The 13,510-nt window shown below is 47.5% G+C and overlaps 1 protein-coding gene across 1 annotated transcript in view; it reads left to right on the forward strand.

The window, feature by feature from the left end:
* TNXB (tenascin XB) overlaps positions 1-13,510 on the forward strand; it is a 131,613-nt gene that overhangs the window by 88,155 nt on the left and 29,948 nt on the right. Inside the window, exons 31-35 of the mRNA XM_060238577.1 lie at positions 1,373-1,660; positions 3,593-3,877; positions 8,034-8,351; positions 12,634-12,756; positions 12,929-13,072. Of these exons, the coding sequence (XP_060094560.1) occupies positions 1,373-1,660; positions 3,593-3,877; positions 8,034-8,351; positions 12,634-12,756; positions 12,929-13,072 (1,158 nt within the window). The remainder of the gene's footprint in view (positions 1-1,372; positions 1,661-3,592; positions 3,878-8,033; positions 8,352-12,633; positions 12,757-12,928; positions 13,073-13,510) is intronic.

Here is a 13,510-nt window from a genome sequence, read left to right on the forward strand (position 1 = left end):
TGTGAGACACAGAGGGTTGGACTGGATGGGCCATTGGCCTTATCCAACATGGCTTATCTTATGTTCTTATGAATATAAATCCAATTTCTTCTTCTTCTTCCTGGCTCTCCATATTCTATCTTAACAGTGGCCTCTTGTCCAGAGCATTGTTTGCACATGAAAACAATCAGATATTGTGCACCGAATTCCTTTAAGTCAGCCATAGTTTTTCATGATCCACACAGTCAAAAGCTTTGCTGTAATCTATGAAACACAAGTTGACTGCCTTCTGAAATTCTCTTGTATGCTCCAGTTACCCTTGGCAATTGATTCCTAGTGTGTCTACCTTTTTCTGAATCCAGCTTGAACATCTGGCATTTCACATTCCATATGGTCTTTGCTGTAAGATTTTGAACACCACTTTACTTGCGTGAGAAATTAATTGCTGCAGTACTTTAGCAAACCAATAAAAGTCCTTTATTGTAAGGAACTCCATTCTAAACAGAATGGAAGAGAGACAGCATTCTAAAGTAGCTAGCTACACTAGGATGGATGAAGATACAAGAAAGCATGTCCTGCCCTCGTGGTTGTAAGATGGAGAGAAAAAGTGGAGGAAGAAAGGAAGGCAGGTTCCATAAGAGGTGCAATCTACATATAAAGGGATTAGAGCAGTAGAGTAGTAGAAAGGAAGGGATGCACAGGTCCTAACCTATCTACCACTCTGACTCTCAGTGGTCTCCCTTTGGAGCCTGAGGCTAAGAGATGGTGCCAAGTCTCTCTTTTCTAACAAACATGACCCACAAATCGAAAAGCCCCGATATGAATTGCAACCAGTGTCCCCTCTAAGCTGAGTTAGTGTGAGCTAGCTCACAGATTTTTAGCCTCCAGCTCACACATTTTTTGTCTTAGCTCAGGAAGGATGACCCCAGAGCACAACAATTTCTGCAGCAGCTCACCACTTTAATGCCAGCAGCTCACAAAGTAGAATTTTTGCTCACAAGACTCTGCAGTTTAGAGGGAACATTGATTGCAACTCATGTATAACACCTGTGTTTACAGATTAACTAGGTGCTTCTCTTAACGGAGTGGTTTGTGGGGCTTCTCCTCACCTCATCTTGTCAAAGAAAGATAGAATCATAGAGTTGGAAGGGACCTCCAGGGTCATCTAGTCCAATCCTCTGCACAGTGCAGGAACTTCACAAATACCTCCCCCACACACATACATCCCCAGTGGCCATTCCTTCGTGCCCAGAAGATGGCAAAAACCTCCAGGATCCCTGGCCAAACTGGCCTGGAGAAAAATCGCTGAGTGACCTCAAAGTCGGCGTGTAAGATTCCTATCATCAAAGCTTTGACTAAACATGGATTAAACCCTTGCCTCTTTTCCCCCTAGCTCCCGCAGCTGCTGGCCAACTAGCCCCTCCACGTCTTGGTGAAATCTCAGCCTCGGATGCCACCGGCACATCTGTCCGCCTGTCCTGGAGTGTTGCGTCAGGGAATTTTGACTCCTTTACTATCCAGTACCGAGATGCAGAGGGCAAAGCCCAGACGTTGCGTGTGGACGGAAGCTCCCGCAACGTCACTGTCTCCAACTTAGCACCTTCCCGCAGATACAAATTCAATCTTTATGGCCTTGCTGGACGGAAGCGCCTTGGCCCCATCTCCACTGAAGCTATCACAGGTCAGAGGTCTCAGATCCCCAGCGAAGGTGCAAAGCCTAACCCTCCCTGTCCACTTGGAACGCTCTGTCTGGGGCAGTGATGCTCTGTATTCTGGGTGCTTGGGGGAGGGGGTGCACAGTGGGAGGGTTTCTAGTGTCCTGGCCCCACTGATGGACCTCCTGATGGCACCTGGGCTATTTGGCCACTGTGTGATACATAATATTGGACTGGATGGGCCAGTGGCCTGATCCAACATGGCTTCTCTTATGTCCTTACCTGAGAATCAATTAAGTGGCCTCAGTGCAGGGAACTTAATGCACTTCTTCACCAGGTTTCATTTAAAAACTACATGGCGCATGTGGCTTTCTTATGCTTTATGTCCTCCACCGGTGCTGAGCCCTGGCAACTGGGGAAAAGACTCAGCATCTCCAGTGGGCAGTTGCTCCTCTGCCAGGTTAAGGGCCTCAGCGAGTGCCCAACCACGTCAACCTCTGACACCAACCCTCCCTTTCAAGACAGATCTACGCATATCTTTTTTTTTGTTTGTTTCTTGCTATTTCTGTTCCTGAAGCGGTGGGAAATCCATGGCAACTTTTAAAGGATTGGTTTATAGACTCCATTTTGGAGGAAAGACAGAAAGCTTCCAGTGTCTTTACAATGACTGATAGATTAACAGTGGCTTTCTAGTGTGCATATTACCCCTCAAAAAGCTGGCAAGTATTAATAGGGTCAGAGCTGATGTGCGGGAGTAGGCATCTACCTAGGGCGCCACCCTGCCTGGGGGCACCCCTGAGTACCACCTCTCTCCCCTGAGGAGCTGGGCCCAGGGCTTGCGTACCACACCCCTTGCAAACAGCATGATGCGCAAATGTTGGCTCTCCCCGCCCCTGATCAGGTTTCCTGCAAAGCTCCTTGCAGGAGCGCGATACGCGTCGTCTCTCCCCATCCCAGGCCTGCTTGATGATGTCACTTTTGACATCATGCCAAAGTGCTTGCACACAATTTCATTTCCCAAGGGAGTGGGGGGGGGGGGCGTGCTGCGCAGGGGTCTGCCTTGAGCAACAGAACCCTTAGCACTGGCCCTGAGTAAGGTAGTCATACTGGATAAGACCAGTGGTTCACCTAGTCAAACATCCTGTCTCGCGCAGTGGGCAGCCAATTCCTCTGGAAGGTGAACAACAGGGCATAGAGGTCAAGGCCCCCCCTAGTGCTGCATCCCGGCACTGCAATTCAGAGGTTCACTACCTCTGAATGTGGCGTTTCCCTTTAGTTCCCGTTCATCACCGTGGCTGTACCAACTGATAGACCTGTCTTCCTGAGGGCCTCCAGAACCCAAATTTGTTTCTAGCCAGCCAAATCCATGAACTGCCACTATTCCACTCTCCGTTTATACTGTTTCCCAACCTTAGGGCTGCCATGTTCCTGCTGGGGGTGGGGGTTCCCCTGGTTTAGAGAACCCCAACCCACCGGCATGGAGTGGACTGCTGGGGGATCCTCGCCCCGAAAGAGCTCCATCATTGTATATCCAGCATGATATCATTACCTGGAAGTGATGTCATCGCACTGGGAAAGTCACGCTGGGGACACTCTAGCATTTGGGTTAAAACTCTTCAGTACCATAGAGTTTTACTCTGATTGCTAGAGTGTCCTTGGTGATAACATTGCACTGCTATAGTGTTCTGGGTGACATCATTGCAAAGCATGCACAAGAATTATCTGCTGCCAGAGCCAAGGTAAGACTTGGCAACTTTACCCAACCTCGAGCCTGGGCAAAGCAGTTTTGCCTTCCTCCTCCTGCACTGGTGAGCATGAGTTACAATTTAAGAGATCAGAACAAACCAGCTACTCATTTCCCCTGTCCTGACCAGGACAGGACACAGCTTAAGGGATGGGCCCTTTTTACAAAGGACAGCCTGATTCATGGAAATCACTGCATTCTCTCTCCATTCTAGCTCGAATGGAAGAGCCAGAAAAGCGTCCCAAACTGGGGGACCTCTCCATCTCCGAGGTGACCAAGGACTCTGTCCGCCTCTCGTGGACCATCGCTTTTGGGAAATTTGACTCTTTCCTCATCCAGTACAAGGACGCTGAAGAAAGGCCGCAGTCCTTGCCCACAGATGCTGGCTCTCGCACATTCGTTGTGTCTGGCCTTCTGCCTTCCCAGAAATACAACTTCAACCTTTATGGCATTTCAGGAAGGAAGCAGATTGGACCCATTTCAATAGATGCTGTCACAGGTGAGTGCCCCAGGTGGGGCTTGGGCCACAATCCCCTGTTTGGGTTTCCTTTTGCCATTTCTACAAAGTGCCCATGGATCACTTTTCTTCTCACTGTACTTGGTGCGTGTTTTCTCTCTGCCCATTGAGAACCCTGCCTTTCACTCAAGTAGTGTCTAATGGAGGGGGGTTCAAATGTTTAGAAATCAAGAAGTGTGACCAGGTGATCTTGACAAACCCACCCTGAACAAGAAAAGCCAAAATCATTCTTTCTGAGGCCCTATTTCCCCACTCATGCTTTATGACCACTCTAGGCAATTCCATTTTGACACCCCTCCCCCCTCCCTTATCATCCTTCTGTCCCTGGTAGTTTCCTGGTATCCTTGAGCTGAAGTAAGCAAGGATGTTCCCTGACAAGACAGCCCAAGTTCATCACAAGGTCATTAAATGAATGAGGGAGAGACAAATAAATCCTCGCCTGGATCTTCTCTTTTATCTTTAAGAGAGGCGTAATTAGGGTTGCCAGGTCTGTGTGGAAAATACCTGGAGACTTTGGGGGTGGATCCGGGAGAGGTGGGGTTTGGAGAGAGGAGGGGAGGGGCCTCAACATGGTACAATGCCATACAGTCCACCCTTCAAAGCGGCCATTTTCTCCAGGGGAGTTGATCTCTGCCAGCTGGAGATCGGTTGTAAAAGTGGGAGATCTCCAGGCCCCACCTGGAGGCTGGCAACTCTATCCACAGAGATCCAACCGCCTTTACAGGCAGATGGATCTATGGGCCACGAAAACCTTCATTCCTCCTTTGAATGATTTGCTGTGGATGTTCAAGGAAAAGCATTAAAAACTGCTTTTTTTACTAAGTCGGACCATCAGTTGTTCCAGCAGAGCATTGTCTACTCTGACAGGCAGCAGATATCTCACCATCTACTAGCTAAGTGGCAGTTTCAGGGATTGAACCGGGGGCCTTTGGGCATGCTAAGCAAATGCTCAGCCACTGAGCTATGAGCATCCTCCTCCTGAGAACAAGTGGAGCTGCCTTATACCAAATCAGACCATGAATCTGTCTCTTGGCCAGAAGTGTTTCCTTGGAGGGGTAGCAGCTGTTGAGGGTTTCAAGCCGAGGAAGGTCTTTCCCAACTCCTGCTGCCAGAGGTATTTTAAAGGGGGGGTGGAATGCCAAGCACTGCACCTGGGACCCTCTGCTCGCAAAGCAAAGCCTTCTGTCATGGAAAGCTGCCTTCCAAGTCAACAGGGTGAAGTGGTTAGAATGTCGAACTAGGGCTTGGGAGACTCAAGTTTGATTCCCACTCAGCTGCGGAAACTTGCTGGGTGACCTGGGGCCAGTCGCATACTCTCAGCCTAACCTACCTACCTCACAGGGCTGTTATGGAGATCAAATGGGGAAAAAAGTGGGGTATAAATGAAGTAAATAAAACAAACTTAAGTCAGATCACAAGTCCATCTACCCCAGTACCGTTTCTTCTGCCAGCAGTTCTCCAGGATCTCAGGTGGTCTACTGGAAATTTTAAGAATCAGACTTGAGTCCCTCTCCATTAACACATAAAATTGCCTTATATCAAATCAGGCCACTTGTCCTCAAGGCTTGATATTTTCTTCTTTGACTAGCAGAAAATCTTTGGGTTCTTGGAGAAAATCCATTTCCTCCGATCATGGAGTCAGAGAATCATGAATTGGAAATGCCGGAGGTCAAACATGGGACCTTCTGCATGCGAAGAACTTGCTCTAACTCTTGGATTGCTGACTCTGAGTTGAGAAATTCCTGGAGATTTGGGTGGGTGGAGCCTGGGAGAGACCTCAGCTGTCCACCCTCCAAAGCAGCCATTTTCTTCAGAGGAACTGATCTCTGTAGTCTAGGGTTGTTGGTCCCCCTGGTCGGGGCAGGGGTTCCCCAGAATAGCCCCCTCCCATGTCGATGTTGTCGGCACAATGATGTCACCCAGAAGTGGCATCATCATGCAGGGCATATCATGCATCACCACTCTAGCATTTTGGCCAAAACTCTATGGTTACCATAAAGGTTTATTTGCCAAAATGCTAGAGCGTCAATGTGCGACATGCCCTGCATGGTGATGTCACTTCCGGGTGATGTCATTGTGCTGCACACACTTTGTGTGTGAATGTACCTGGAACCACCCATTGGAAGCCAGGCAACCCTCCTGTAGTCTAGAGGTCCACTGCTACTCCAGAGGATCACCAAGGCCCACCTGGAGGCTGGCATACTTACCTGCCACTGGCCATTGACCTCTATGGAAGTCCAAGCATATGAAGCTGCCTTATACTGAATCTCTTTACTAATCTCTACCCCCAACCCAGGCCAACAAAACGGGTTTATCTGGGGTTTGAGTCCAGGCCAACTTCCGCTGAGTCTTCCCCCCTCTATATGAACAGGCTTCACTTGACAACTGTTCATTTCACTGAGCAATGAGGCCTAATTTTGGAGTCAGCCTCTGTTGCCTTGGCTTGGAATAAAGGAACTGGCTTGGAGCATCAGCCTGCATTTGTCAAAAGGATCAGGACCCTACCGAGTGTAGAAAATGTGTGGGGAGATTAATGGCTGAAGTCAGCCCACTTACTAATGACCTGACAAGCAGCGAAAGGTTGTGTTTGGTAAACAGCCTATGAAGAAAAATGTGCTGGCGGGTGCAGTTGCTAAAGCACATGGGGGGGGGGAAGACTCGTTACATGCATCCCTTGCTCTGTGTCAAGGCTGGAGAGAGGCAGAAAGCAAAAGGGGTGTGAGGTGCAGCTGGAGAACCAGCCACAGGTTGATGCCTCAGACAGGACTGAGGGCCTGAAGAAGAGGGAAGGGCGGCCATTCTGAGTGAGTTTCAATACAAAGCTATCCCAGTGGTGTGTGAAAAGAAGAAATGGGTGGGTCCATTTTGTACAGCGCAAAATGAGTGTACGGGTGAGGAAAACTGAACAGTCTCCCCACATCCACAGATTATCTCACTTCAACCCCTTACCTGCGAGTGGTTTTCCTTCAGCTGCGTTTCTGTCTGCTATTGGAAACAGGACCATTTTATTAAGAATTGTCAAAATATTACAACATAGTGATTGGAGGCCTTTTTGAGCTTTTCAGAAGCTTCTTAATCTGGTTGGATAACTTTAAAATAAGGGGGACCTGGAGAAAAAAAGAATGTTTCAGGGTAAAATGGTGGAACTCATATCCTGCAGTTTGTTGTAGGGACTGGGGGAGGGAAAATAACTGTTGATGGGAAGGAGAAACTGGGAAAATCTGGATTTTTCCTACTATATAGTAACTGATCAGAACCAGACTTTGCTGTGATCTTTTGTGAGAGCCAGTTTGGTGTAGTGATTGAGTGGTGGACTCTAATATGCAGAACTGGGCTTGATTCCCCACTTCTGCACATGCAGCCAGCTGGTGTGATCTTAGGTCGGTCACAGATCTCTCAGAGCTCTCTCAGCCCCACCCAGCTCACAGAGTGTCTGTTGTGGGGAGAGGAAGGGAAGGTGGTTGTAAGCTGCTCTGAGACTCCAAGTGAAGGGCGAGGTATAAATTCAATCTCCTCCTTCTCCTCCTCCTCTTCATTTATTTTATTTATTTATTTATTTAATGATTTATATCCCGCCCTTCCCACCAAGTGGCTCAGGGCGGCTTACAGCATAAAGTCCCACATAAATTAAGTTTAGGTATTTAATACAGTTAAAATATTTAAAACATTTAAAACATTAAGAGCAACAGAAGTCTAATAGAACCACACTTTCTTGTGCCGGTTAGTTGTAAAACTTGTGAAACTTTGCAGCAAAGCTTGGGGAAGATCAGAGAAAAGCTAGGGAAAACTGGGGAGGCGCATGAATGCACTGTGATGCTGTAGGAAATTGGGGGAAATCCACCTCCCAACAGCAGCAAGCCTGAGGCAAATAAACCACTTGTGAAAGGTCTTAGTCTAGCATTCTGTTTCCAACAGTGACTAATCAGATGTCTCAAGGAATCCCACAACAACCAGGGCTGATATAGGACTTTTTGTTACCTGAAGACAGAAGATTTTCCAATATAAGGAGGGAGAAAGAAATGTAATCTCTCCTTACCATATAATGTACCCTTCTGAACCACCTTATTTAACATTTCTCCTTTCCTTTCCATTTTTCTCGCCTTTTTCACTGCACTCATCTCTATTGTCTCTCATGTAGCTTTCCCAGAAGCCATCAGTAAGCCGGTCACTCTGCTCAGGAACCTGGTCGTGTCCGACGTGACCCCCACCACTCTGCAGCTTGCATGGGAAGTTCCCGAGGGACAGTGTGATTCTTTCCGGATCCGATACAAGGATTCCCTTGTGGGCAGTGGAAAGAGCCCCCCACCCCCTAAGGAAGTTGAAGTGCCCGGGGTTGAGCGCTCGACTGTGCTTAGGGACCTTGCACCTAACAAAGAATACAGCCTCACACTGTATGGCATCAAGAATGGATTGGAAGTGGCCAGTATCAACACCGCCGCACGGACAAGCGGGCTAGGTAATAAGCCACTTCAGAGCCTTTTGTTATTAGGGTTGCCAATCCCCAGGTGGGGGCAGGGGATCCCCTGGTTTGGAGGCCCTCCCCCCACTTCAGGGTCATCAGAAAGCAGGGGGAGGGGAGGGGAATGTCTGCTGGGAACTCTATTATTCCCTATGGAGATTTATTCCCATAGAAAATAATGGAGAATTGATCTGCGGGTATCTGGGGCTCTGGGGGGGCTGATTTTTGGGGTAGAGGCACCAAATTTTCAGTATAGCATCTAGTGCCTCTCCCCAAAATGTCCCCCAAGTTTCAAAAAGATTGGACCAAGGGGTCCAATTCTATGAGCCCCAAAAGAATGAAGGATAGGGGCACCTATCCTATGGAAGGAAGGAATTGAAAAGGTGTGCCGTCCCTTTAAATGTGATGGCCAGAACTCCCTTTGGAGTTCAATTATGCTTGTCACAGTCTTGATCTTGGCTCCACCCCTAATGTCTCCTGGCTCCACCCCCAAAGTCCCCAGATATTTCTTGAATTGGACTTGGCAACCCTATTTGTTATTTAAGCAGGGGGAAAGTGCTCTCAGTCAAAGCATTCGTGTGGTGCCTGTGAATCACCTCAATTAAAATCTTCCACACAAAAGGAGCAGGTCTGAACAAGAAGGATTATCTTCAGTGGTACACAAGGGCCTCATTTTGGGCCGGAGCTCACAGGAGTGGAGCTCTGGAACCTCTAAATTTTACTGTACTCTTCCTTTCTCCTCCCCCTGCCAAAACCCCCAACAACCTTGCTTCCAGGCTCCATTGTTCAAACCCCCTGTGAGAATTTTGCTGAATTCCAAGATTTGACAAACTTTCTAATATTTTTCTCCACAAAAAAATTGGAAAATAAACAAAACATATAAAGCAGACAGATGGAAATCTTCATCATGCTACTGTGGCTACATAGGAGAAAGTAATTGAAAAAGTGTTATGGGAGCAGTGTTTCCTCTAAGCTGAGTTAGTGTGAGCTAGCTCACAGTTTGTTTAGCCTCTGGTTCGCATATTTTTGTCTTAACTCGGGAAAAATGGCCCCAGAGCAAACTAATTTATGCAGTAGCTCACAACTTTAATGCCAGTAGCTCAGGAAGTAGAATTTTTGCTCACAATACTCCACAGCTTAGAGGGAACACTGAATGGGAGTAAGGTTTTATTATGACAATTAGAATTCAAGAAGCATTTTAAGGTAGATGCTGATATGATATAATTGAGTACACCTTCCAGTGATGTCAGGGGTATGTGGTATATTCAAATGAGTTGTGCTAATGAGCTCTGGCACCTCTTTTTCTACAAAAAGACCCCTAGGTACACATACTATGTCCACCAGCTTCTGTGCTCCATCAAAGCTAGAGCCATGATCAAACTGCTCGTCTCAAAGGTTACTCCTTATCAATGTACGAATTTTAAGGAAACTTCTGATTACTTGCTTCCCTGCCACAGGATTCCAAATTTAAAAATACTTTTGCGCTACAGAAATAACATTTCAAAAAAGCAAAACGATCCCCACCCCCATGCTGGCAAATGCAATTTATTTATTTATTTTTTGCTGTGATGCATTCAGAACATGCAAAGTCTGGACCACCGGCTCTTGCACACCATCCAGACAGATGTGGCCATCCAATGCAACTGTACCAGTTAACCTTTGCTAAGGGGGCCATCCAGGGGTGAGCCGAGAAGCCGTGCTGATTCTCAGGGAAGCAGCAATCGGACAGCTGTGTTGCTGGCTCAGCCTGCAGGGCTGGGCTGGCTTCCAGCTGTGGTTTCCTTTGTGAGACCCAAGGAATTAATCTCTGGCATTCCTCTGTTTCCTTTGTGGTTGGCCAATCTGGCCACAATCACTCCCCAGAGTAAGGGAGGAGGATGTCAAGTGACCAGCATTACCATCCCGCCCCCCTTTAAAAGTCAGCGAGGCCGTCAAGTGCAGGAAATCTTCGGGAAGTCTATGGGCCCTGGTCACCCTTGGGTCTACGGAGCCAGGCAAGTCATGTCACAGGTTTTCATGCAATGCTAGTAGACAACGGTGCTGCGAGCACAGGCCCAGCAAGAACTTCTGTTTGGAGGCATGCGGAGGCTTCCAACAGCCTTGAACATTATACATTGCACACATATTAGAAGCAGCCAGGAAACCAGCCAGGGAGGCAGTGGGGCCCTTGGATGACCAAGGGGTCAAAGGATTACTGAAGGAGGATAGGGAAATGGCTGAGAAGCTGAATGCATTTTTTTGCCTCCATCTTCACTGTGGAGGACGAGAAGTGTTTGCCCGCTCCAGAGCCACTAATTTTGGAAGGGGTGTTGAAAGACCTGAGTCAGATTGAGGAGACAAGAGAGGAGGTCCTGCAACTGATAGACGAATTAAAAACTAAGTCACCAGGTCCAGATGGCATACATCCAAGAGTTCTGAAAGAACTCAAAGTTGAACTTGTGGATCTCCTGACAAAAATATGTAATCTTTCATTGAAATCTGCCTCCGTTCCTGAGGACTGGAAGGTAGCAAATGTCACCCCCATCTTTAAAAAGTGTTCCAGAGGAGATCCGGGAAATTACAGGCCAGTCAGTCTGACTTCAATACCGGGAAAGTTGGTAGAATCCATTATCAAGGACAGAATGAGTAGGCACATTGATGAACACGGGTTATTGAGGAAGACTCAGCATGGGTTCTGTAAGGGAAGATCTTGCCTTACTAACCTGTTATAGTTCTTTGAGGGGGTGAACAAGCATGTGGACAAAGGGGACCCAATAGATGTTGTTCCAGAAAGCTTTTGATAAAATTCCTTATCAAAGGCTCCTTAGTAAGCTCGAGAGTCATGGAGTAAAAGGACAGGTCCTCTTGTGGATCAAAAACTGGCTAATTAATAGGAAGCAGAGTGAGTATAAATGGACAGCCTTCGCAGTGGAAGACAGTAAGCAGTGGGGTGCCGCAGGGCTCAATACTGGGTCCCATGCTCTTTAACTTGTTCGTTAATGATCTGGAGTTGGGAGTAAGCAGTGAAGTGGCCAAGTTTGCAGATGACGCTAAATTGTTCAGGGTAGTGAGAACCAGAGAGGATTGTGAGGCACTCCAAAGGGATCTGTTGAGGCTGGGTGAGTGGGCGTCAGCGTGGCAGATGAGGTTCAATGTGGCCAAGTGCAAAGTAATGCACATTGGGGCCAAGAATCCCAGCTACAAATACAAGTTGATGGGTTGTGAACTGGCAGAGACTGACCAAGAGAGAGATCTTGGGGTCGTGGTAGATAACTCACTGAAAATGTCAAGACAGTGTGCGATTGCAATAAAAAAGGCCAACGCCATGCTGGGAATTATTAGGAAGGGAATTGAAAACAAATCAGCCAGTATCATAATGCCCCTATATAAATTGATGGTGTGGTCTCATTTGGAGTAGTGTGTGCAATTCTGGTCACTGCACCTCAAAAAGGATATTATAGCATTGGAAAAAGTCCAGAAAAGGTCAACTGGAATGATTAAAGGTTTGGACACTTTCCCTATGAAGAAAGGTTGAAACGCTTGGGACTCTTTAGCTTGGAGAAACATCGACTGCGGGGTGACATGATAGAGGTTTACAAGATTATGCATGGGATGGAGAAAGTAGAGAAAGAAGTCCTTTTCTCCCTTTCTCACAATACAAGAACTCGTGGGCATACAATGAAATTGCTGAGCAGTAAGGTTAAAAAGGATAAAAGGAAGTACTTCTTTACCCAAAGGGTGATTAACATGTGGAATTCACTGCCACAGGAGGTGGTGGCAGCTAAAAGCATAGCCAGCTTCAAGAGGGGATTGGATAAAAATATGGAGCAGAGGTCCATCAGTGGCTATTAGCCACAGTGTGTTTGTGTGTGTGTATTTTGGTCACTGTGATACAAAGTGTTGGACTGGATGGGCCATTGGCCTGATCCAACATGGCTTTTCTTATGTTCCAGGAAAACTCTATGGTTTCCCCGGATGCTCTAGCAATTTGGAAGGGGAAACTCTATGGTACCTGTTAAATACAAGCTACTTGCCTTCCACACCTTCAAGTCTATGGCTGCTCTTTCTCTTTCCCAGCAGGCCACTTGTGTGCCTTTAAAAGTCACACAGCAAAACTTCAGTGCCTTTCCTTATTTCACCAGGTGAAATTGGTACTTGATGGGAGAAACTTTGGCTGTTGCATTTCCTCCTGTTATGCAGCTGCCAAAGACACAAAAGACTCCTCAGATCAGGAAAGGCAGCCACTTACCCACCTAGGGTGAGCCAGTGAGACCCAAGCCCATCTCTCTTCTTTCTCCAGAGCTGGACAGTCCCCGGGACCTGCGGTTCAGTGACATCCGCGAGACGTCCGTCATGACGAACTGGAGGGCGCCATCATCTCGCATTGACCGCTACAAAATTTCCTTCCAGCCATTGGATGGGGGTAGGTTTCTGGATCCTGTTGCCCCAGCCTGGGGGTGGGGGGGAGGGAGGGAGGGAAAAGGGATATGACGAAATCAAAGAAAGCTTGCAGGAAACAGAAAAGGAGTTCAGTAGATATAATATAGAACTGCAGGGAGTACCAGTAAAGATTACAGCTTGGGTCTTCTTTGCAGGGGAGCCCAGAAGCATCTCTGTGGACGGATCCACAGTAAAAACGATCATCAAAGGCCTGACCCCCGGGACCAGCTACGAGGTCAGCGTGATGTCGATCCGGGGCTTTGAAGAGAGCGAACCCTTGGTGGGCTACGTCACCACAGGTAATGCTGAACAAAATACTTTCACGTTACCCTGCAGGAATAAGTCCTCACCGTAGGACTCATGTTTGAACCCATGGAGGATGCTTCATACCTAAGATGAGACTATTAGTTCATCCAGCCTAAGGTCCACTGTTACAAAGCCAAACACTGGACTGTCTAGCTCAGCACATTAGTAATTCTTCCCACCAGAAAGCTAACAGCAGTTAACACCAAACCACCCAATAGAATTCAGACTTTTCTCCACAGTCCAGTCCTGATCCTAAGTGACAGCAACCCCCTCAGATGGTTGGATTATCCCCACTCTGCTTCCTTGTGACTTCCATATCCTGTGAGAATGTATCTTCATCACCTGGCAGTGGCGCTGGCATTCCTTTGATATCGTAAGAACATAAGAGAAGCCATGCTGGGTCAGGCCAATGGCCCATCCAGTCCAACACT

This window comes from Heteronotia binoei, chromosome 5 (genome assembly GCF_032191835.1).
Source record: "Heteronotia binoei isolate CCM8104 ecotype False Entrance Well chromosome 5, APGP_CSIRO_Hbin_v1, whole genome shotgun sequence".
Taxonomy (NCBI): Eukaryota; Metazoa; Chordata; class Lepidosauria; order Squamata; family Gekkonidae; genus Heteronotia; species Heteronotia binoei.